The sequence below is a fragment of the Porites lutea genome, chromosome 4 (genome assembly GCF_958299795.1).
Source record: "Porites lutea chromosome 4, jaPorLute2.1, whole genome shotgun sequence".
Lineage (NCBI taxonomy): Eukaryota > Metazoa > Cnidaria > Anthozoa > Scleractinia > Poritidae > Porites > Porites lutea.
In genome coordinates, this window is record NC_133204.1 from 11013058 (window position 1) to 11038045 (window position 24988).

Genomic DNA, 24988 nt, shown 5'->3' on the forward strand with positions numbered 1-24988 from the left:
AATTTCCAAACATTTCAGTTGCCTTGTATTTTCTACAAAGTTGACCTGTATATAGCGGTCATCCGATATATAACGGTTACCAAGCCATTTCCCAAGGGTGACCGTCATACACGGGTTTGACTATTCTTCCATCGAAGACCCCTTTTGTTTAATCTTCCATCTTGCTGCGGCTTGGCCATCACTCGTAGCTGGCCACCCAGGCCCAAACTGAGTTCAGTTCAGTTCAACTCGGGTTACTGCACAAGTCCTGGACGATCGCCTACGTATAACAGTCAAATTGCGCACAGCAGTAAAGTAATCTTATAGTTAGTGTGTTTTCACTCGCAACCGTCTCTTGCAGCAAATGGGAGGACAATATGGCGGGCAATAGGCAAGGTTTCTTGTACAGGAAACAGGACAATGCCACGGGTTGTTTTCAGGGTAAATTGGAACAGGATGATAGGCCGACGGCGCTGGGTAATGGGCTGCAGCGTTTGAACAGCAGTGCGCGTCACAGCCCGCGTGACATGCTGAGCCCGCACAATGAACTGGGCAGTATGATATCCCTGAAATAATTCAAATGTACAAACAGAGTGGTGAGAAGACTGTGACTTGTAAGACCATCACTAACTTTACACTGACTATTCGCATAAACATAACAACTTTCTTTGATTTACCAGACATGTCTCGACGGTACATCCGTCATCTTCAGTGTTACATATCTTGAAATCGTCCTTGAATTTAAATCGTTCGCGATGTTACAAAGTTCGTTACTTTTCGTTGGCAATATTGCCTACTGAAAAGTTTAAAATTAGTGACGCTCAGCTACTTACAGGGAGAGAGTCAAGTTTATGTGTTTCACCTGCTGGTCGAAGTCGGGTTTCTCCCATTTTTTGAACATAGATTCTTTGGGCTTTTCTTGGTACTTAGTACTGACTAGTCTAATTGCAGTTGGTGATTGAGATGGAAGTAAGTTATCCTGGGGGCTAACCCTCGAGAGCTTGCGATGTTCTTTCAACAAGAAATACTGACACATTTTATTCAAGAGCATCGTTCTCATCTACATATGAAGAGAAAACTTTTCCCCAGCTGTTTAATCACCAAGAAAAGGAAACAAATCAATTCTTTTATTTCATTGGCAAAAAAATTGTTACATATTGTTGGTTCAGAATTCCCAGTTTCTGGGGGCCGATGATCCAAATCGATTGGGTGGTAGGAAGCTAAGATTTCTTCTTGCCGTTCTTGACATGATAAATATAACATACACCTGCTAATTTAGTACTGAAAAGTAAATGCCATGAGTTAACTTACCTGGTTTGACAATTTCTATAGCAGTAAGTCTAACGGTAGCTCGGTTGGATAGCTCAAGTTCACCGTCATTCTTTTTCATTTTGTTTCGCAGGGCGTGGATAGATTCTGGGCTTACACCAGGACCAAGCCTCAAAATTACCTCAACGTTTGACTCGCCATTTGGCATGCATCTACATAAAAAATTAGAATGATTTCAGTGAGTAGTTCGGAGGGTACGAAAACCCTTTCATGAAGCCATCAGTCACAAATTTAGGTTTTTTTGCAAGAGCTTTGAACTGGGACTATTATCATGAAATGATCGTATAACATTACCACAATTGCTAAGGGAAATTTGCAAATCCCCGCCTCGCACAAAATAGTTGCTTTTAGAATCATAAGCGGGAGGAGAATAGTTGAAACCGTGACTCCACCCCTTTGCCGCCTTCCCTGGCGACTCAGGATAAAGCTTCAGACCGCGGAGGGGTCTGGGGAGCAAGGGATGGCGCAGTGCTGAGAGCGCTCACCTCCCACCAGCGTGGCCCAGGTTCAAATCCCTCCGTCGACGCCATATTTGGGTTGAGTTTATTGTTGGTTCTCTCCTTTGCTCGAAAGGTTTTTCTCAGGGCAATCCGGTTTTCCCCTCTCCTCAGAAACTAACATTTCTAAATTCCAATTCGACCAGTAATCAGGTAGATGAAGAACGGCACTTTACCTTATTTATTTTATTTATTTATTATTTGAATGGTTAACCTTAATTCAACTGCAGCCAACTTCCACTACTCTTCTTTAGTGTATTTTTCAACCAGGTGGATTTCACATGAAGTTGACGTCTTTTTAAGTAACTTTCAAAAACGTTGTCTCATCAACTGATAAAAGTGATCAATCACCGTTGTTACTTACTTGATTGTGTTCACTACAGGCACGACTAATACCTTTCTTACTTCAAAAAAATGAGCTATCTGAAAAGAAGGAAGGAAAATTTTATCAACAAATTAGCTTAAAAATCCGGTCTTTCATCTAAGTATACAATACCGCTAAAAAAAACTAACGCCACTTAAAACCAATCTTTCTTAAAATTGATTACATCCAGGATAGCGTTAATTGATTTGCTCATTAACACTGAATTATACCAGTTTCTTCTTCCAGCACAGACTTTAGTCCCTTACCTACACGCTAACGATGTCTTCGTTAGGCCCGATTTAGACGCCGAACTTTTCATGAGCCGAACGTAATCCATCGAATTAAGTGAAAAGTTCGGCGTCTGAATCAGTTCGGAAGGCCTGTTTCAATTTGGAACGGCTCAGCCGTTCTTTTCGCCTAGCCCGGCCGGGAATTTCGCCTTTGGAACGACTTTGGAACGGCTTTGATTCAGACGCCGAACTTTTCATGTACCGAACCTAATGCATAAATTATTATAACGTATTTTGTAAGCAGTTTGAGCGAAATGAGCATTTTTTGCCTTTTGATTTTAGTTCAGCTTCAATTAAGATCGGCATCTGAATCAGTTCAGCCGGTCTAAATAATGGTCGGCCTTAATTCGAATTAGGTTTGGGTCTTGAAAAGTTCGGCGTCTGAACCGGGCCTAAAATGATTAACATAACATTGTCAATAAACATCCTCTTTATATATCCATAACGTAAGTAAAAAATATGACTAAATCTTAAATTTAGCGACTTACAAGGATTACGGTATGCAATGACCTACCCTCTCTCTCAGCAGATCGTTAACGCTTTGAATGTAAGGTGTGCACGTGTAGTATTCAGGGTACGCAGATATCGGGTGCATGACATTCTGATAATTAGTTAGTTCTTCTGTTATGTGAAAAGTCAATTTGTATGTGGTGAAACCTGCAGGAACAGAAAATGACAAATACTTTATAGTTGACAGATGGAATCTCTATATTTTTGTAACAGGGAAATCTTAGCAGAAGAAGCTCACAAACAGCCTAGAAAAGACAACACTTTTCATCCCCTTGCATGTGTTCATGGAGCGTCGGCGGACTACAAACCTCAAAGTTATAGCATCATAGCCTATGTATATGTATACTTCCTTAATAATAAAGCTTGCTTTAGGCATTGGGCTATTGCTCACAGGAAAACCTATTGTTTAGAAGTCACTCCAGAAGAGCAAAACTGAGAACAAAACTAGCATTTAGCTGTGTTTTATAACATTTCAAGTGACCTCTGGCTCGAGGAACTCTCTTTTGGAGATCCATCATAACGTAACATAACTGCATCATAACGTTGTTACGTGCGTTCTACTTACCCGGTATTGGTACCTCACAGACAAAAGGCTTTGGATCAAGACAGTGTCTGTCCCCCCAGCCCGGCGAGTGTTGCCCCCTTGCCTGAACGATACAGTTTTCATCTTCATTGCCGTCAGGTTCCCCTGGCAACCACTCAGAAAAGGGGATTGTGGATCCATCAACCCACACATACCGACCCTCACTTGAATGGTCATGCAGTCCAATCCAAGCTTCCGAGATGTCGTGGTCTAACGAAAAACAAAAGTTAAATTAAAAAAAGAAAATATTACTTGAGTGAGACCTTCAACTGCTGTACATGTAATTAAAAATAAAAGTTAAAAGTTAAGATCCGACCTTTCACCGATTAACGGCATCTACAAAATTTAAAATATTTTATGGTTTTGACATTCAGGAAACAGTAATCTGGACCTAGTCATTTTGGTCATTTTTTTTTTTTTTTATATAGGGGTCGCTGTTCCCAAGCATTAGACCACTAGGTACGTCGACACGAAGCAAGCGTTGCATCTTAGTATAACTAGCTGGAAATGACTTCAGCAGAAAGACATAATGTTTTTTGCACAGGTTACCTTTTGGTGTTTTGATGGCTGTTTTGCTTGTTCTGTGTATGAACGGTTCAGAGCTGAGCGGTTACGTAACAAACAAACTAAATTGCCTGAATCATGGTATCTTTTACGAAACTAGTTACTCCTAATATATTAATTTTGCTTTCAAATTTAGATAAATATTCTCGTATTTTTAAAACGGAAACGTCCTTTTTACTTTAGAGGTCAGACGTCCTTTAATGGTTAAAGACAATAAACGTCGACTTCTAGTAAACACAAGGCAAACCAATAATTCACATTCATACCACTAAGCAGATTCACGACCAGATCAGCTTCCTCTCGGGTTTGAAGAGACGCTAGCGTGCCGCCATCTCGTGCACAATCAATAACAGCACGGATCCAAGACTGGGGGGTATCGTGCACGGAAAAGCATGACCTACTTCCATATGGAAGTCTGTAGTAGCCATCAGGACAGGCGGCTTAATAAAAAGACAAACAGTAAAAGAAGTAAAAATTAACTATAGTTTCTAAACGACTCGACTAGAACTATAGGTGACAATCTCCAAGGATGTAGAGCGCATATTACACTTTGGGGTACCTCGGTACTTATCAGATTTAAGGTGGCCCGTTCCTATTTATATGCGTGATGGTTATGTTTTTGATTGGCGTTTTTCAGAATGAAAGATTCAACCGATTTCTACGATTTTTTGCATCCTTAATAAATAATAATGAAACTGTAAGAAAATGTTATTTATTTTCTTATAGGTATAAAAACTTTTGAGATATAGGCATATATTTAAAACCTCAGTTTTACGAAAAATGAAAATAACTTCGAAATTCCAAGACAGATTTTTCCCTAACTTCAGCAAATAAGCCTCAGAGCTCTCTAGTTTTATGTCTGCAAGTTTGAAGGCAATCGTGACCATAGAAATCGCTCCACAAAATGTTGGTCAAATTTAATGCTAAAATGATGGCTAACACATTTGTGAACGTAAACGCACAAATAGCGGAAGAGAGCTGACAAACTACCTCTTAACTGAAACGTTGTTCTTACCGAAAGCATTGTTGGAAGAAAATGAGTAATCGGACAACTACGGCGAACACAGTTAGCGCTTTAATACAACCAACGTTTTGCTACATGCACGTTGAAATTAAATATATTCTGTTTATCCAACTTACTCTGCATTTGTCCGTTCATTTTCGACAAAAATATTGAGAAAACAAAACACAGCATTTGCAGAATCCACCGCCAGCCTCGCGTCTATTCAAAGGCCAGGGCACTAAGCACACAACTGTAAAATGGCCTATTTTCAACTGCAATAAAAACCCTCTCGCACGATAATATATTCAAGATCTCTGACTTTCCTATCACATGCTCACCAGCAGTATGCCACTTGGGAATAATAGTTATTATTTACATATGGAAATCTATTTACTATCGAATTTATGGCATAATTTGCCCTTGTTTTGTTAGGGGCCTTATAGGTCTTTTCCGATGATTATATCAGTTTTTTTGCTCCTGTTAGTCCTATAATCGCCCTTGTTCACTTGACTTTTCCCCATTCATGTCCTTCTCTCACAAAAGTCTAACAGTGCACTGCAATGTTTACCATCTTTCAACGCATATTGTGCAAAGGTGAAATCGCCATAAATTACCAATTTAATAGTAAATAGATTTCACTTTGTAAATAATAACTATTATCCCCAAGTGGCATACCATTAAATTTGACCAACATTTTGTGGAGCGATTTCTACGGTCACGATTGCCTTCAAACTTGCATGCATAAAACTAGAGAGCTCTGAGGCTTATTCGCTGAAGTTAGGGAAAAATCTGTCGTGGAATTTCGAAGTTATTTTCATTTTTCGTAAAACTGAGGTTTTAAATATATGCCGATATCTCAAAAGTTTTTATACCTATAAGAAAATAAATAACATTTTCTTAAAGTTCCATCAATATTTATTAAGGATGCAAAAAATCGTAGAAATCGGTTGAATCTTTCATTCTGAAAAACGCGAATCAAAAACATAACCAACACGCATATAAATAGGAACGGGCCACCTTAACACTAAGAAAGAGAACGTTTATTTGCCTGAGGGGACTTTAAGCATACACCGTTTCTGTCTAAGGGTACAGGTGGGCGAACATGTTCCCCAAGTAGTTATATATGCTTAAAAGGTGACCATGATTTCCCAGATGTGATAATGGCATAATCGTTCTACCAGGTAACCTAGCCGTTCCTCCGGGATAAAAGGCAATCTACCCTTACTTACCCAGGGCTACAGGTACGGGATATTTACCCGTACGTGTATACGGAAACGGTGTGTCTTAAGAGCTCCAAAGTTAAACATCAAAACCTAGATTAATGTTATCTTTCGAAAACAATAATTATAGTAATGTTAATGATAATTAACTAGACTTGGGTTTGGTCCTTTATGTTCCTCAGTCATTTTCCAGTTGATTCTCTATGAGGCGGTTAGTTAGTTGAATTGAGTTGAGTTGAGTACAGCTTTTTAGTTTTTTGTCTTAGCGTGATCCAGTCAGCCCTAAGGCTGGGATGACCCTGACCAGGGTTACAAATACGCTTACTAGCGATTTCCATTTCTAATAAAGACAACATAAGTAATCAACAGGAGCAGCTATGAATTAGATATGGTAAATCGCATAGCATATGAAATGAAAAAAATGCGATAAGATCAGTTGTTTTAATATACTATCTGCTAAGATTGCCTATGTTTGCAGACACACTCACCGTCTGACGATGGTTCAGAGAGTCCTGAAAACAAAGGTTAAATAGAGTGATAAAAAGTCTATAGACGGAACAAAAGAAAAAAAGAAGTGGAGTCCAGCATCGTTCCAGCATTTCAAATTTATGCTACCCTTAAATGTGAGTCACCTCAGTGAGAATTGCATTACGATTTTTGAGGAAGGTCGGCGAAAAGATTCTGTAATGAGGCACATTTTACAGTCAAGGAACATTTTACTAGTTGGTCACTTTTTTCTCATGAACATTTGATTAAGCAGTGACATTTAAGGAAAAAATGGATGCTAGTCATTCTAGGAAACAAAGGAGAAGTAGCATGAGGGGTATATGTCAAAGTTAGGGAAATGTATTGTTCTGTGGGAAAAAGAAATCCAATACTTATATTGATTTCTTTCTTGAAGTTTATAGTTTGCGCCGTTTAAAAAACTCATAAGTACATCTAATTCAAAGAGAAAATATAAAGGATAGTAATATCATGTATTTTGCTCCAATTATCTAGGGGGAAAAGTAAAAAAAAACTCAGAGAGAATTTTTTAAAAAAGTTAAAAGCCCAACAGATGTCTTTGACGCCGTTCAATAAACGATCGAATAAACGATCATGCTGATCAACACTAGACTGCAACTCGTGATTTAAACCTGATTATCAGCAAACACTCACGATGCATTTTTAACAAACTACACGAATCATGACCAACACTAACCTGCTGCAGGTAAAACGTTTTCTCGGACGTCGCCTCCTGCGTTTTGTCCAGGATCAAAGAAAACCACAACGTAGTTATAAACGTTATCATCAGCATAGTTGCCTTCAATATTCTCTCTTTTGTTTGCACCGTTTCCCCTCGCAAGTCCAACGCCCGCAAGAGCGTTGTTCTTCCAAACCAACTGCGTGAATGGTGACGATTTCAGTGTCAACTTGGGGTCAGCCCAGTCATAAAAGCTAACGGTACTATACCATTTGACGGTACACGCCTTCGCCATATCACCTCCTGGATGGTGCATGCACACCAGTTGCCCATATTCAGAGTCAGGGTTAATCTTGGCCTCTCCTTCGGAGGCGATTTGGTGCGCCCATTCATCCGCTAGTTGATTCAGTTTGTCGCTAGCTAATACGTCTGTGGACTGGTGAAGTCTTCGGAAATAGTTTATTTCATTAAGAAGATGATGGCGAAATTGTTCTGCAAAATATTATCTTTATCAAAACAAGGAAACACTTGCGACATAAAATCATCGTTCTCACCGACCGATAAAATATATCGCATATTAGGAAACAAATGTTTGTGTTTTCCATATATGGGCCAATTAAATAAGTGGTATCTGCTGGCTGTGGGGGGTAGATAATTTAAGAAGTTCAATCTGGAACCAAGAATCGAATCGATTCACTCTAACGACGGGTTAGCGTCAGATTCTCTATCCCCAAGGTGGTAAATGTACAAAAAAAATAAATTCCTCTGGACCCTTCAATGTCTTGGATAGGGTGTAGAAATCAGAGGCTTCTGGTCTAAAATATGATATTATCAATGGGAAATTGATCAGTGGTATGATGATAGGAGTTTCTGATTAGTTGTGATAAGGTAAGGATTTTTAATGCCTTGCCCATACTAGAAAAGGGTAACATCATTACAGCAGCTTAAAATTAAAGGGCTGGTTTATCTGAAGGTTCCGTGATCTAGGTCATCTAGGCGTCACACATGCCGTGAGGGTCGGGGGATAGAAACAAGGCACCTCTTTAATTCTAACACTGAACTCTTTTTAATTCCTGCATTTTATTTTCATTCAGATTTATTTATTCCGCGGTAAAAACTACTCTCGTCAGCGTACTTTTCAAAATAATCTTTTGTTGGGCAAGTTTCAAGTAGCAACATTGATAACTGCAATTAAATGATAACTTTTCCTAAAAAGTCAATAAATACTTACTAATATCTGGAAGCGGTGTTTGTGGTTGAACTGTGAAAATTTAAAGAAGAAATAAAAAAGAAAAGCCAATGTAAAAATAATGTTTCTATTTAGAGTTTTATCACGACAGAACAAGAGTATCCCTTGTGTTTCTTTAATTAAATTTCATTTTATTGAGGGTTGTGAAACTTTTCAAGATTGCTAAAACGTTAACTTTTAGTTGTAATTAATAAGAGAGAGTGGAAATTGGGAAGTCCTGAGTACTCAACCGAATAATTTAAGAGGCCGTTTTAACTAAAGATTTTTTCTTAGGAAAAGGCTGAATTTTCATCTATAATCAGTGATACACTAAAATAATAATTTGAGAAAAAAAAAACTATCAACATTGTGTATACTAGAATGGTAAGACAGTACCGTACCCTTACTGACATTTTCACATTTCAGTCCAAAGAAATGCTGGAGACATTCGCAAATAAATCCTTCGGGTTCGCCAGGCCTTTCATGGCAAGTTCCTCCATGAAGACAGGGGTTGGGGTCGCACGCTGCAAAAAAGTTATTTCCTAAGTTGTTAGATTGGATACGATGACGATAATTGTGATGATGCCGACGACGACGACTACAACAAGGACAAGGACAATGATGATACTGACAAGGATGATGATGATGACGATAATGATGATGATGATGATGATGATGATGATGATGACAGGCGCTTGAATTGAAACGATATTAAGATAGCTTAAGATGTTATCCAAATGCTGAATCATTTCCCTCATTTAAATTTCTATCAGTCTTAAATGGGGATATAAATTATTTGCCTGATAGGTAAATATATTAAACAATAAGAATACCAAAACAGATGCTTGATAATATTTTCGTACCTGGTTCTCTTGCTGAGGGTACATGACAAGCGCAGATAAACCCACACACAAAAGATATAAAGGAATACAAATAATTAGTAAAATAATGAGGAAATTTTTACCCTGGACAACATCAACAGCGTTAGACTTTCCACTGTTCTTTTTTGTTTTTCCGTTTTTTGACATGGACAAGTTAGGGAAAATCCGTCAACTCCACTCGCTACTGCGATCCACAGGAAAGAGTGCCTTTAAATCAATAAAATTGCTAAGTTTGAAAGTGATCTTCAAACTTGGAGTTTTATTAGTTTTTTAGGCACTTTTTCCGGTGGTGCTGACGGGTTTTCCCTAACTGGTCCATGTCAAAAGTTGAAAAAAACCTTGGAATTGTCTAGTGAATTGAATTCCTTAGCGAAACAACAAAATCTTATTGGAACAATGATCATCGGGCATATCTGTATTAAGGAAAGAAGAGATTATGAAAATAAAAAGCATTAAAGTGTCTTTAAATAATCGTGGTAAAAAAGATATCACAACAAACATTTACTGGCAAGAAACCACACTTCTTCTTTATGGAGATATAGAGTGTGCCCAGTTTTAACCCTTCAATATGAGATATGATTGACTTTTGAATTCCCATATATTTGAAATGACAAACTCCAATAGACACGATAAAGCTATGGCGATCTAGCTTCTTGATAAGAGGAGAAAAGGCACTTGTACGTTGAGATTAAACCGTCCTCTTGCAAGTCTTGTACTGTAAAATGTTAAGTGTCCAATATGCGCTCTCAAATATTGCGTCAAATCCTTGTGGCTCAATAAAAAATATCATGCCATTCCTCGGCGGTGTGTAAATGCTTTTGTTACGCCGACTTAGTAAAAGAATATTTATCATTTATCATTAAGGTGACTTAATTGCACAGTCGATAATTGGGGAAGGGAGGAACAACTTTTGAACACATCAAACATAGGCTCCCCCGCGAACGTTCTTAGGGGTTCGTCACGCGTTCCTGCCCCACGAGGAGAATTGCATGACGAGCCAAAAGAACGTCTTGCGGGGGAGGCTACATCTAACAAGGCAATTGTGATTAAAGAATGAATAATAAATCAGCTTGAAGATGTGAATCTGATAGTCTCACTTACTTTCGCATTTTTTCCCATAGTATCCTGAAATGCATTCGCATCGATAACGATCATCAGTTTCAGGTTCCTCGAAGCATTTTCCTCCATGTAGGCAAGGATTGGGCTCACAAGCTGCAATTAAGTTAAGATTAGCTACAAGGCTAAACAATTTTTGTTCCATATTGAAAAAATATGAAAGTATATTACGTACAAACATTGAACACCTCTAAACTTTGTGTTTAACAAACTCCTAGCAGGGCTGTCGAGGAAATTCGAGAACGAACCTTTTGCTGAATTTTGGTCCTAAAGTTGGCCTGATTTCTCTGGCCTTTTCTTACAACACTCTTCTTACACTATGTATAACAATAGCCCATTTTACAGTTACAGGAGGAAATAAAACGAGGTTGAAGTTGTTTTGATACAGGCCCTTATGATTTATTATGTAAATCATGTTCTTCTTATGCTAACTGGTATTTTCAAGCATAATTTTCATAAGAAAAGGAAGCAGGTTTTAAATAAAAACAAGGTCAACCTCAGCTTCGCGTTCACTCAAAAGCTAGGATACTAAGCCCACAACTGTAAAATGGTTTATTATGTCTTGAAGGTTTTAAACCTACAAAAGGAAGTGAACACGTATTCTTTGTATCCGCTCGATGGGTTATAGGAAACATGGGTATAGAGGCTTTTCTACAAGGAATTTATAGGGAGAATTCATCTGACATGAAGAAGACAAAAGATAACTTCAATGTGAGTAATTCAACCTTATTATACAAAAAAGCCTTTATTTAGTGGAAACCCATGTTTCCTATAGCCCATGTCTGCACTGGATGGCAAGATGGTTATATTAGTTACAATCGAGTCTTCTTCCAAGTGGCCAATCATGAAAACGATTATGACGTAAACGATTAGAACACCAACGATGACTAAATGAAGACGCTGGCTTATGTTGACCATGCAGTAACTATGGAAGTTGGAAAGGTTAACAAAATTAAATTATCATGTCAGGACACCACAACAGCTACTTGCTAACATTTTCGTACCTGGTTTTCTTACTGGGGGTACATGACAGTGCAGACGAAGCCATTCAAATAGGTAAACAAAAAATAAGAATATCCAAAAATTAGTAACAAAGATACTACAAAATTTTTCAGACTGACAACATCAACATAGATAATGGAGTTGCAATTACCGTAAAATTCCGAAAATAAGCCCCTCCAAGTATAAGCCCCTCCAAATATAAGCCCTCGGGGGCTTGTACTTGGAAAATTGCCCTCAAATACAAAATAAAACAAAGCAAAAACGGTAAATTTAGTTCGAACTATAGGGCTAGCCCATATCAATTTGTAAACGCAAATTTCCCTCCGTAGATAAGCCCCTCCGAATATAAGCCCCTCCAAAAATAAGCCCCTCAAAAAGGGCCATTGGAAAATATAAGCCCTGGGGCTTATTTTTCGGAATTTTACGGTAGTTCCTAAGTTGAACACCGAGATCTTGCTGGAACAATAGAGACTACAAGAAAAGGCGTTCCTGAGCGACGAAACTCACGGCAACATGAAGTGAGGCCTATTCCCTTATAATACGTTTGCCTTAACCAGTGGAAGATCTAGGGGAGGGGCCCGGGTAGGCTCTCCCCCCCCCCCCTCGGGCCCCCCGTTATCTCAGAGTCTGGATGATGTCTGGTCATGTGTGTTCCGCATAGCTTTTCATGTCGGCACGAAAAGATATCCAGCGGCATAATATAGACATGTATGTATGTATGTATGTATGTATGTATGTATATATGTAAATCTTTATTTAAACACGGGAAATAATCAGCTAAGCTTAAGTTAAAAACTAAAACTAATTACAACTGCTTTACATGATTGCCGTGTGGGAATCCGATATATCAGCTACGGATGCAGCATTTTTTAAGTTTTTGGGCAAGTTGTTCCATAACATGGCCCCTCTGTAAGAGACGCTTCGTTTCAAATACTTGGTGCTTGGTATGGACAGGGTGAGCCTTCCCTCAGAGTTTCTTAAGTTGTAAGCAGAGTGACGCTGAGAGAAAAGACTTTGTAGATATTCCGGAGCAAGGTCATTCATGGTTTTATACATCATTAAGGCTTTTTGTTTCTTTCGTCGAAGAGATAGCCTCTCCCAGCTGAGGGTGGAGAGAAGGTAGTTTGGGCTCGCATCAAAGGGTGATTCAGTAATAACTCTGGCTGCACGATTCTGTAATTTTAGGAGCTTATCACTCAAGTAACCACTCAAACAGTCCCAGACGGGGCTGCAGTAATGAAAATGAGGCATAATTAAGGCGTTATAAATTTGAATTGCAGTTTCTTTGGATATAAAGGGCCGCACACGTTTAAGGGCGCCTATAGCTGAAGAGACTTTCTTGCAAATCTCTTCAACTTGTTTACCCCAAGAAAGTTGAGCATCTATGGTAAGACCCAAGGATTTGGTATGATCGACTCTCTCGACATAGCCTTAGTCTGAGTACGGAAGCTATACTTAAAACTTTAAACAGTTATTGATAAAGCTATAGTGATTTTGCTAATCCTTTTTACTTACATTCGCATTTCATCCCTTCGTATTCTTGGGTGCATTCGCATCGATACCCTTCTGCATTAGAGTCTTCATAACACGTCCCTCCATGCTGGCAAGGATTGGGTTCACAAGCTGTAAAAAAAAAGATCACCAGAAACGTAAGAATTGTGCAGAGAAAAAAAGAAAAAAGAGGCACCCCTTTTTCAAATAATCAATGATGAAGATGATGATGATGATAATGATGACGATAATGATGATGATGATGATGATGATGACGTTGTTGGTGACGATGGTTGTGGTGGTGATGAGTTTTCAGGTGGTGGTACTGGAAATGAGATGATAAATTTGAACCAAAACTGAACAAAAAGATGAAGACGGATACAACATACAGATAGTAAACAAGACGAGCAAACGCTTTAATGTCGCCAAAAGAAGAACTTTTACTATTTTCTCGGCTAAAGCAATGCTTATCAAGAGATACTCAAATGCATAAAAGCTATTCCTAAGCTACCCCTTCCATGAACTCACCATTTTCCGACTGTGCTCCACCACCTGTTAATCAAATCAAAAGGTTAGCACTCTACTGATCATGCAATCGAAAAACACTTAGCCCTACAGCACTTGCAGTGGCTAGGAGACAAGGGAGGATCTACAACATAGATTTTAGTTTTATTTTTTAGGATTGCTCTGTCCAAGTAGTGCTTAAAACTGTTGCCAAAACTTCTTCAACTATTTAAGCCATAAGGGAGATAAAGAATACTGTTGACGTATCAGAAATCGAACGAGTGAGATTTCTGATACAAAAGCAACAAGTGCGTGATAAATAATGTACGAAGCACTTTCCATGTCGTATTGTATTTATTATATGCATACTGAGACAGTCATCATTTTGGCGGCCTTTTTATTTCAAATCTTTCCAAAATGCTAAAATTCGCCGATACACACCGCGAACTGACAACGAAAGCGACGTATCAGCTTATTAGTAAAAGTGTTTATTAAAAATATAATGAGTGTAAGGATAAGAGGTAATCCAAGAACTACAGGTAGTCTTAACTGTTTGTTCTCAAAGCACAATTGAAAATGAATGAATTTGAGTAAAATGGCCGGTTTGAATATACTAAGCTTAAATAGAAGACAAAGTGGCCCTGATAAAAAGCACAACTTAAACTTACGTCTCGTTCTGTTTTTTCCCTTCCGCTGTCGTTTTCCCGGCTCTCTGCAGTTTTCTTCATCAACAGTGAAACAAACGAAACTATTCCACTACAATTTCCGAGATGTTTTTCACTTTTTTACGAGAAAAACGTTTCTCGTTGAATGTCTTCGAAGCGGCGCCGCAAGAGGCGCTGCAAAGTACAAGCGCCTATAAAACATGTTGAAAGGCGGGAATTTTGGCGCGAAAATCACACACCTCTGTGGCTTCTGATTGGACGAATCATTTTTCTCATACGTGAAAAAACATCGTTCGCGATTCTTATTGGACGTCGTTTGCGCCTCTCATTGGCTAAAACTCATTTGCGTATGAAAATTTACGACATAGCTTTTTCATGAGTATTTCTCAGTATGTATATAATAAAATATTGTATCGGTTTTTTTGTGATACATTTTCCACTATTGGCTATTTTGATGTTAGGCGCAAAATTGGGTCGGGGTTGTGTCCAATCCCATTGAGGGACTGTTTAAGGGACAAATTTTGTCCCAGTGTTCTGTGCAACCTCGTAGCATCCAACAAAAGAAGCTATAGTGTCCCTCACTGTCCCATTGTGCAATTGGCCATTTCCGAGTTCCAAAAATTTTCCCTTTCAAAACGAGGTTACGTGCAAAACTGTTCTTGAGTTGTGAGTTCTATTTTCATGAGAACAGAAGCTCCTTTTCATATCAGTGGTTCGTACTTAGCCTCGCCTTGAAAGAAAGGCTTGGGAAACTGGTAAATGACCCACTCTAAAGCGCCAACACAAAAGAGCCTGTGTTGCATTTCGCACAAGGATCCCGTTCCTTCTAAACTTTCACGTCGATATGACAATTCTAACTAAATGATAAATTAGGAGTTTCCTAATGGTTTGAATTTTTAAGCCTACCTTGATTGAAAGCAATTTGGATTTCCTGAGAATTTAAAATCCTACTCCACGTAGCGAGTTGGTCGAACTTCATTTGTAGGGTCGAACCATAAGCATTTTGGTCGCTGCTAGATTTAGCTATCCTGAAATCGTTGTAGTTATTTTCGTGCGAGTAGGAAGAGGGGTTAATCTGGGAGCCACTAAGATCACCATTTATATAGTACTTTAATCCAGATCCTAAAAAAGGAATAAAGATTGCAGTTGGGTAATTCCACATTGGACGAAGGGTAGCTTTGCCACTCGCCAGTAAAAAAGGCGCAGGTCACAGCTACACTACGTCCTTTTTGTTTATTCACCCTGTTCCTGGCATTCAAAGGGCTATACAACTTTGTTCAAACCCAAAAGTAAAACAAAGTTTCAAACCTCTGTCATGACTCAAACAAAGGCAACCTTTTTTTCATTATGAGCTGGCTAACGAATTGACAGAAACACAAAAATAACCACTTTGATAAACAATGAAGGATAATTTTGATAACAACGCATATAGAAACGAAGACATGAAATGGATTAAAGTACCGGACAAATGTTGCCTAGTCCCTGTACGGCTCACTTCTTCGCTCTGACCACGTGAGCCGAAACGTACTGGCCGCGTGGAATAATGAGGCCTAGGGACTAGGCAAGGACACACGGACAAACTACTACTTGAAGGATGATCGATGACAAACGCTACACAAAGAAACCTCGATATAATGGAGGCTCAAGCTAATAGACTGGCAATATCTATTTAAGAGGTTTAGTCATATCACTTTTCTCTTCTTATAGTTTGCTATTACTGGGGCGAAAATTATCGTTCGTTTCTTTCTTTTTTTGTTTGATGCAGCATTGTTAAATTGAGGTTGTATACCGTATAAAGCCACTCCAAAATCTATGTAGTTCCCATATGGTCTAGCGGTTAGGATTCCTGGTTTTCACCCAGGCGGCCCGGGTTCGACTCCCGGTATGGGAATCACTGGACAATTTTTTTTTACATTTTTTTGTTTTGCAGGACCTGCATTTATAACAGTTTTCTCTAAAACTGACGCAGTTATCTTGGTTAAATATGTTTTGGTTTTTTTTATCATAATTACTATCATTATCATCATCATTATCATCATCATCATTAGTATCCTTTCATTATCATTATCGTTATCGTTATCCGTTACCGTTACCGTTACCGTTATGGTTATTGTTATCGTTATTATTATTATTATCATTATCATTATCATTATCATTATCATTATCATTATCATTATCATTATCATTATCATTATCATTATCATTATCATTATCATTATCATTATTATTATTATTATCATTATCACTATTACCATTATTATCTGTTGAAGCCCAGAATAAACATTTCTTCATCTACTGAGACTGTTGAGGAACAGCTAAAGGTTTCGAGACCACAATTTTATGTTTTGAACTTGGAAACATTTTAAATGAATAATCAACTAGCCTGCGTAGCTAGCGGAGTTATTTTTGCCCGTGCGAGAGTTCTGGCGGGGAAACCGCAAGGCTCCTGGCAGGGCAATACTCGCGCTAACGATCTCGCCGGCTAGATAGGCTAATGATCAAAAATGATAAAGTATCCGCTACGATATATACAACATACCATTTGACCAAGTAAAGGCGAACGAAAACCATCTTCCAATTGGTATATTATCGCCAGCTATGAACGCTTTCCACACTTGAGTGTCACTTGCTACTTTTAATATAAACTCTGAGTACTCCTTGTATAATGAAAATCCTTGTGATTTAAAATCCGTCCCACCACTTGAAAAAACATATGTTTTGTCGTTTTGATACTTCAGTGATTGGTCAAACTTTGCCCAGAAAATCATAGTTGTACCATTTGAACAGAACTGAGGCTGGCCAATGCATCTTCCTTTTAAAAAAAATAAATCAGCTTAAATAAACAAAGCTAAAAAACCTATCATTTAACGCATTTACTGGAATAAGTGTTGCATTTAAGGGGGTACATCACAATGTATAATTGAAGTTGTTTTAGGTCAATTCTGTGCTTAAGTCATTACTTAGTACCATCCTTGCCATCCGTAGCAACAGACGATGGGAAACAGTTCCAGTGCTTAAATATAGTCGTATGTAACAAAACTGTAACATTGTTTTTGGAAGACACGTTCAAATTTTTCAAAAAAGAAAAGATAGCATGAGATAGGCCCTTCACGGAGGAAAAACGTAGCTCACTTTGAGGAAGAGTGAAATACTAGGGAAGGAACGCAACTTGTTATTCCGGGAATTGTTTAAAGGAACAGTGACTTTAAATGGGCCCTTTTTTCACAAATTCCATAATAATTTCTTTATTTTGCCTCCAAAAGTTTGGACGATTCCAGGCCACGATAGAAATTGAATGTTATTAAGTCATACATTGTCAGCTCTAAAACAAAAATTTTCAGCGTTGTTTCTTGTTATGAGCAGCAATTGGGGCTTAAGACTGTAAATGTACCGTGTGATAAATTTCAGACATTTGTGTTAATCAGTGACAGGACAGTAAAAAACATCCCGATAGACTCTACTCTCTTTTTCCTTTCGCTTCTGAAACAAATTGTACATAGCACTGTGCCGAGTTCCCTGGTCTTTGCTTTTGCGTCCCTCCAATACAATCCCACAATCCCGTAAGAGCTTACACAAACACTTCGACCCAGGCCACCAGCCCAGAACCGTATTTGCAAAGCTCCAAAAAATGTACTGTGATGTGAAAAATGATGCCGTCTGTTTTATCCTGGTTTAAAAAGTATTTTGCTATACCTGTTCTTCTCATCGATGGGCTGCGTTTCATTCGATTGTAGCATTCAAGATCCGATAGTTAGTTTCTTGTTAAATCAGGGCCCAGTTGCTCGAAGCATGGTTAGCGTTAACCAGCGTTTAAAACCTTGACAACGTATTGGTTTTGATACCTCTTTAACCAATGCTTAAAGCTTACCATGCTTTGAGCAACTCAGCCCAGATGTTTAAGCATTTAACACGAAAAATTAAACTTAAGAACGTTACTCGAAGTTTCGATGATTCGAACATCATTTTTAGTTTTTAAAATCAAGTTGTTAAAAGCGTTGAAGTAATTTTTAAACCAGGAACAGCAGTGATTTATCACGGGCGAAAAATTTGAGCACCAAGCGCGAAAATATTTAACCCGTTCAAATCACTTGCTGTGACTGCTTTGAGCAGCTTCAAAAACGTCGCCGGAGTATTTCATCGAAATAGGAGCGCTAATCAATGCATTTTTCGTTTTGAAATGGGTTGATTGAAAAAAAGTTAAACAGAAGCAGCAAAAATAACAAATGTTGGGCAGAAATATTTATGCAAATGCATTATGCAACTGAAGTAAACGGTTTACACGGCTATCACCGAGTGTCGAGTGTCGCTAAATGTAACTGCAACGAGACGTAATGAACATATGATTATTTTTTTGAAATTGCAAACTGGCAAGAATAGGCGACTTCCGAGTTCCAAAAACCCTCTCTTTCAAAATGAGGCCAAATGCACAACCTTTCTTGTCGAAATGAGTTTTATTTGTGTGAGAATGACAAATCATTTCCATATCCAAGGCTGAGCACTTAACCTCGTTTTGGTACAGAGGCTCGGGGGAACTCGGAAATGGCCTATTAAATTTTGTTGCTTGTGACTCATTTCGCCGGTTTACCTCGGTGTAAGAACCTATGAACTTTTTTTTGTTTCGCAACTTTTGTTTTTCTGGGTTCTATATTGTGTTGACTTCTTTGTTTTCTTTGTTTTACGGCACCTGTGGGTTTAACAGGTTCTTACACCGAGGATGAGCCCATTTCCCTAATTCGTATTTCGTTTTAGAATATTTAAGTTCTGACCGGTCATCGGTTTTTTTGTTCGGTTATGGATGAAAAAAAATTTAACTTTCTCTAGAAGAGGAATTTTGTCAAGTTTTTAACTTTTCATGTATTTGCAAATTAGGAGGACCGTCCTGTTCATGTTTATTAGTATTCTTTGTATAGATGTTCATCTTTATCAGTAATCCATTGTTTCAGTCTTTCCCCTGAGACTGAATTCAAAGCCCTCCACTGGCTTTTCAGACTGTTGAGTTTAACCGGGTATAAAGGTCCTTACAAGTGACTAAATCCGCGATGTCTATTGGACAATACGCCTACTGAATATTGATCTGATGAGTTTTTTTGAATGAGTTTGAATAAGATAGATTGCATCCGTGTATATTTCATAATTATGTAGATTTCTTTATAGACAAGCTTAGCACAAATCGAGTCCGATTGCACTTTCAGTGATGGTTTGAGTTCTTGCATAACAAGTATCTAGTAAACAAAACATTCGAGTTTATTTCCCCAGTTTTTGAGGTCCGAAAAATTGTCCCTGAGCGTTTGTTTCTCAACCCCAAGTTCCTTCATGTGCCTCCCGATCTATTTGAGCTTGTGTGTTCACTATTGCGCTGATGCATTCAAAATGAAAATAAATAGAGAAATAAATATAAATAGAGAAATAAATAGAGAAATAAATATAGATGTAATCGAATGAATAAAAGGAGATGATACGACACAAACTGAAACTCACTTCAGCAACATGTCAAAATCTTGTTAATAAATAAAATTCTAAAAAACATACACGTCGGCCTTCAACTTTGTGTGTTACTCATGATTTGGCTGCACTCATCTTACCAGTAAAGTTGCCTAAATCAATCCAGCTATTGGATCCTCCCTTTTCTGTTGAGGCCACTTTTCCTCTCACTGGACTTTTAACAATTCTAGCTCCATTCTGACAAAATAACACAATCGTATAGATGAACACTTCAGAATCAAACGTACTGTATATATTCGCCACTTTAGACACGAGTAGGATCTTGGCCGAGTCAACTTTCGCGGACTTTTGGCCAATAGCTGACTAGTGTCCCACGCAGGCCTTTTTAGGCGAGCTCGTATTTCGTCCCATCCGACAAACGCCTGCTCAATCGAGAACAACATTCCTTTCCCAAGCTTAGCCAATCACATTGTATCTTCATAATCCTGGAAGGTTGGTCTTGACCGCAGGGTAACCCGATAATTACTCAATCTGTATGAAACTCTGGGAAAGATTTATGACCTCTAATAAATGTTAGACTCAGAGTGGCAACAGTAAGATTTAGTCCAATTTTATAATACTCCATGGACTACATAACCTTAGCGAAAGACAAAGGCAACTCTAGAGTCACGTTTTTACACTACCACGAGCTTATCAGTCTTGTTCAGCCTGTCAACATTTTATTTCAAAACTGTTGATCATGATTGGTCACTTACCACGCGAATAAAACAATATTATTCTCGGTTGAGTAGGCGTTTGTGGGGAGGGACGAAATCGAGCTCCCCTAAAAACGCCTGCGTGGAAGGCTAATAGTTGACCGGTGTGTGCGGGACACATTTTGGTTCCATTTCCCTTCTCCTTTCAAAAGTGGCATACCGTAAACCTTCGCTTATAATCACAGGGCTTTGTTAATTTTTTGCTTAATTTAAGGGGGCTCTCCTCCACTCGACAATGCTGCAAAGGAGTAAAAATGCGTGTAAATAGGGGATCAAACCGTTCCTTGGCATTGCAAATGGTGAAATTCGTTGAGTTCCCTTCTCCTTTCAAAAGTGGCATACCGTAAACTTCCGCTTATATTCACAGGGCTTATACAACTTCGAAAAGGGTTTAAGAGGGCTTATAATCGGACTAAAAACAGCGTTCCAAAACAAGTACATGACAACACTTGTCAAAATAATTTTTGGATTTACTCACTTTTTAAAGATTCAAAACGTCGTAAAAATCTAATTCATTTCCGTGAAGGGGGCTGATAACTGGTTGTATTTTTTTTGTCCACAGGTAGATGGGCCTATAACTGGGTGGTTACAAGTGGGGGGGGGGGGGGGGGGGGGGGGGGGCTTATATCCGGGGTTTATTATTTTTGCTGATCAGGTGTTTATAGATCTTACGTTCTGCGGCATATTCGTTTGCGGTCCTTTGCAGTCCTTTGTGGTTAATGTTTGTACTTTATGAATTTTTGGGCCGTAGATCTTTTATGGATCCGATATGCTGTAATTCTTGCATTGTGCTGTCCATGTTTTTGAGGTTGGTTTTGGCCAATTCTTTATTTTCTCTGCGAGATATCAACTTGATACTTGGACTCTTGCCCCCCCCAGAAGACACGTGGTATGGCGTGATTCTGTGGGTGTTGAGGGTTCTGGGTTAGGGCTTAAAATCAGAGTGCGCGGATATTTTTCATCAGAGCTAATTCTCTGGTTGTTGGGCCATACTGACGAGCCCCAAAAAGGGCGAAACAGCTGTCTATGGCTACAATCCCGCTCTGTTTTGAATTCTTTCGGTGCCGTGTTGATGTCTTGCAGAGTTTATTTCCACGTAGTACGATCAGCATTGCAGTATTCTGCTTGCAGAATTTAATATGTCTACGTTATAACCGGATGTACTTTTTTGTCCACAGGTAGATGGGCCTATAACTGGGTGCTTACAAGTGGGGGGGGAGGGGAGAGGGCTTATATCCGGAGGGCTTATAACCGGATGTACTTTTTTGTCTACAGGAAGATAGGAAACGTTAAGTATCTCTGTTTCTTTTCGCTTGTCTTCCGTTATGAAATAAATGTTAGAGACGGGTGGCAAAATAATACCAAACAAATCACAAAAAAATTCCACTTACCTTTAATGAAGCTTGTCTATCACCTTTCAAATCTTTCGAAACGACTTTCTTGAAACTAGTACTGAAAGGCCAACAATGAGATGCTTCCTTATAAATACCACCACATTCTAAAGAAGCAAAGAAAGAAAAAAGAATCCTTTAAAATATAATAATTCAACTTGAAAAATATCCCCTTTCTCCTCCCCTCCCCCCCCCCCCCCCCCCCCATATTTATACAAACCTTCTTACTAATGGAGGTATACTACGCTCTTATAATCTTAACTATTTCCGACTGGAAACTCAGCTTTTAAATCTCGAAAAATACCAGATTATGGGCAAGAAGTCAAGCATAATCATCATAATCAAACCCTCCACTGCTTAAAGTTATGGGCCGCTCAAGACATTCTAACACAGCACGTTAATGAAGAATGTCTTGGAGTATGTCACGAGGATGCGCATTTTGGAGAGACACGTTTGGCTCGACGAGCTTAGCCCACCGTAAGGGGTCGGTTCTTTCAACTACTACGTCTGGGTAAGAGAGCGTCAGCGTTCTCAACGTTGCTCACAAGCAACGAATGTCACTGCTCATAGACCAACAATGGAGGTCAAAAGTCTTGGGACACTTAACACAGTACGACTGAAACTGTCTCCCTTCCTTCCTCGCCCCCTAGCAATGTTGTATTTTGAGCACCCTGTCCTGAAAACTGTTTGCTTATCACAACATTGTTTCGGGGGAGGTGGGGGGTAGGGCCATTAGAGGCATCCAAACAATTGCAAAAGTGGATATTATGCTACATATCCATATTTGATATGTTACCACTGTGGAAAGAAAGTTTTTAATAATTTTATCAAGGATGTCCATATTATGTAGCAAATCACCCTTTACATTCTGTAGAAGGAACTTACGTTGTTAGCATTCAAATGAAACCTCTTTGGTTGAACTTTTGCATCGTAGTGCTTATTTCTTAAATTTTACAAAAGAGCATGAGATTTTTTTCTGAATTTTTTCTAGCCACCTTGAAAGGTTTAAAAGGGATTCGTTTGAAACATACCTTCCCCAATTGACCTCTGTTCTCTTATAACGTCGATATTACGAGCTTGCGCACTCCATCCTGTTAAAAGTAAGCAGGGCAACTATTACTTGAGACAGCACCACTAAGGCCAATGAGCTGTGTTTATATGAAAAAAGAGCCAAGAAGATGTTGGTTATAGTTTTACTTGAACATTATTATTAGGAAGCGTTAGCTCTAGTTAAGGAAGTGTGGAAAAACACCACGACTGGCATGAGAGCGGTGCGGTAAACATCTAAAGTCGCACGGCTAAACTATCAAGCATCAGTTTCGTCTAACATCGTGTTGAAAGAGCATCCTTTACCGTTAAGCCACCTCACTCAATATTGCATTTTATTAGCTTTCGATGTTTGCTCTAGATCAGGCATGGATCTAGATAAACCATTTTCTTTCAAAATTTTGCATCACGTTAATAATTGTTTGATGATCGTTAAGTTTCCCTATACTGTGCATGACATATACAATGTTTGTCGAAAATAACTGATCTTTTAGCCGAGACCTAAGGCGGAGCTTATCGTTCTATTCAGTGAGTTTTCATTACGATTAAGCAGAAGGAATCATAATTAAGATAGTTTGCATGAAATAGTTATCAATTTCGATTCAACTATAAGCAAAATGAGCTAAAGAATGAACATGGCGAGAACAATTTGTGGGTGTTTTGATGACAGAAAGGAATTACGAATTATTCGTTTGATCTGGTAGTAAACAATTCATCTCTGTAGGGAAAAATATATGTTTTCTTTTTCCTATATTGGCGATACAACAAAACGGAAACATTATTAGTGTGTGATAGGCATATGATAGATTAAATACCCACAATTCTCCCTTCCATTTAGTGTGATTTTTATTATTTGTGTTGTTTAATTTTGTTTGACTAGGAAGGTGTCTTAGCAAACGTTGGGTAATTTGACTTGATTAAACTAAACAAGAAATATAATGACATAAAATAGGCAGCGCTAGCTGGTCCTAGCTCTGAAAAATCCTCAACGATTAGTGTAAATTTAATAGTAAGGAACAACGAGGAGAAAAGTCACAACTCGACAAAACCGATGTTATCATGGCTTTATCAGTACAGTCGCCTTGATTGGTTTGCAAGACAGTAATTGGCTCACCTACGCAAATAAATACCAACAGCAGTGCTTGTAGACGAAGAGCGTAGGCCATTGTCTAACCTTTGTACTGAGCGACCTGAAGGTAATAAAAGAAGGCAAATTATGAATCACTTACAGCGCTTTCAAGTTACCAATTTCCTACAGACCGTAAGAAAGATTCGGTGAAAGATTGGTCTAGAGATGTTTACACGTTCCTCGATTCTCAAATACTAGTAAAGAAATACCTTGTTACGATGCAGCACTGACTGTGTAAATTTTTGTTCGAATTTTTTTTTTTCCGGTTCTCAGGGCCAAAACGTTATCTCATAAGGGTTAAAAGCCAATGAAACCTTACGTAAGTGTGGTTTTATTGCAGATTACAGGTTTTGTCGCCACCGAGTGCTAGAACCACCAACATATCCTGCTAACATTTCTCTTTTTGTAGCTGGTGACAGAGTGGAAAAGGCAAAGCGTTACGTTAGTTAGAAAACCCTTGACTCGCCGCGTAACCGCCCTATTATAACTATCAACTTATACTGTTTTTCTACATAACAAGGTTCTTCAATTTTACACAGCAAAGTTAACGGTGTTTCTCAAGCAGATGGAAATCACTTAACAAATCATAACAACTCTTTAAGTCCTTTTTAAAATGAAGAGATCAGCTTAACATCAGAATAACCCAGAGTTATTGCAGCCAAAAAAGCAACATTACCAACAGAGCTTTCGTAAACCGTTCATATCTTTATTGCTCTACTTGATAAATAATATCTTGAATGTATAATCGAAATTGGTCTTTCGGCTCCCTCTTGATAACACTTATTTAAAAGTCTTTACATCGACACATATTCTCT

At 38.5% G+C, this 24988-nt stretch overlaps 1 protein-coding gene and 1 non-coding gene across 2 annotated transcripts; one reads left to right on the top strand and one right to left on the bottom strand.

Annotated features, from left to right (window-relative positions):
* Positions 1-258: 258 nt before the first annotated feature.
* Positions 259-24210, bottom strand: LOC140934185 (uncharacterized). Its single transcript, XM_073383857.1, has 17 exons — positions 24159-24210; positions 23029-23088; positions 21998-22104; positions 19992-20088; positions 16949-17221; positions 15316-15531; positions 13769-13792; positions 13265-13372; positions 10733-10843; positions 7541-8014; positions 6828-6851; positions 4383-4556; positions 3535-3762; positions 2974-3116; positions 2170-2228; positions 1291-1460; positions 259-545 (listed from the first exon to the last, which is right to left on the bottom strand). The coding sequence occupies exons 1-17, from the start codon at positions 24208-24210 to the stop codon at positions 307-309; spliced, it is 2559 nt and encodes an 852-aa protein (XP_073239958.1). The 3' UTR covers positions 259-306.
* Positions 16229-16300, top strand: Trnae-uuc (transfer RNA glutamic acid (anticodon UUC)). Its single transcript has one exon. It is a non-coding gene; the product is annotated as a tRNA-Glu (tRNA).
* Positions 24211-24988: the final 778 nt, after the last annotated feature.

Bases quoted from the DNA above. Each gene is read 5' to 3' on its own strand.
- LOC140934185 (XM_073383857.1), bottom strand. From the start codon at position 24,210: ATGGCCTACGCTCTTCGTCTACAAGCACTGCTGTTGGTATTTATTTGC. The intron at 13,793-15,315 runs GTAGGCTTAAAA...TTTGATTAACAG, and splicing joins CCAAATTGCTTTCAATCAAG to GTGGTGGAGCACAGTCGGAA. The intron at 10,844-13,264 runs GTAAGTAAAAAG...ACTTAATTGCAG, and splicing joins CGAAGGGATGAAATGCGAAT to CTTGTGAGCCCAATCCTTGC.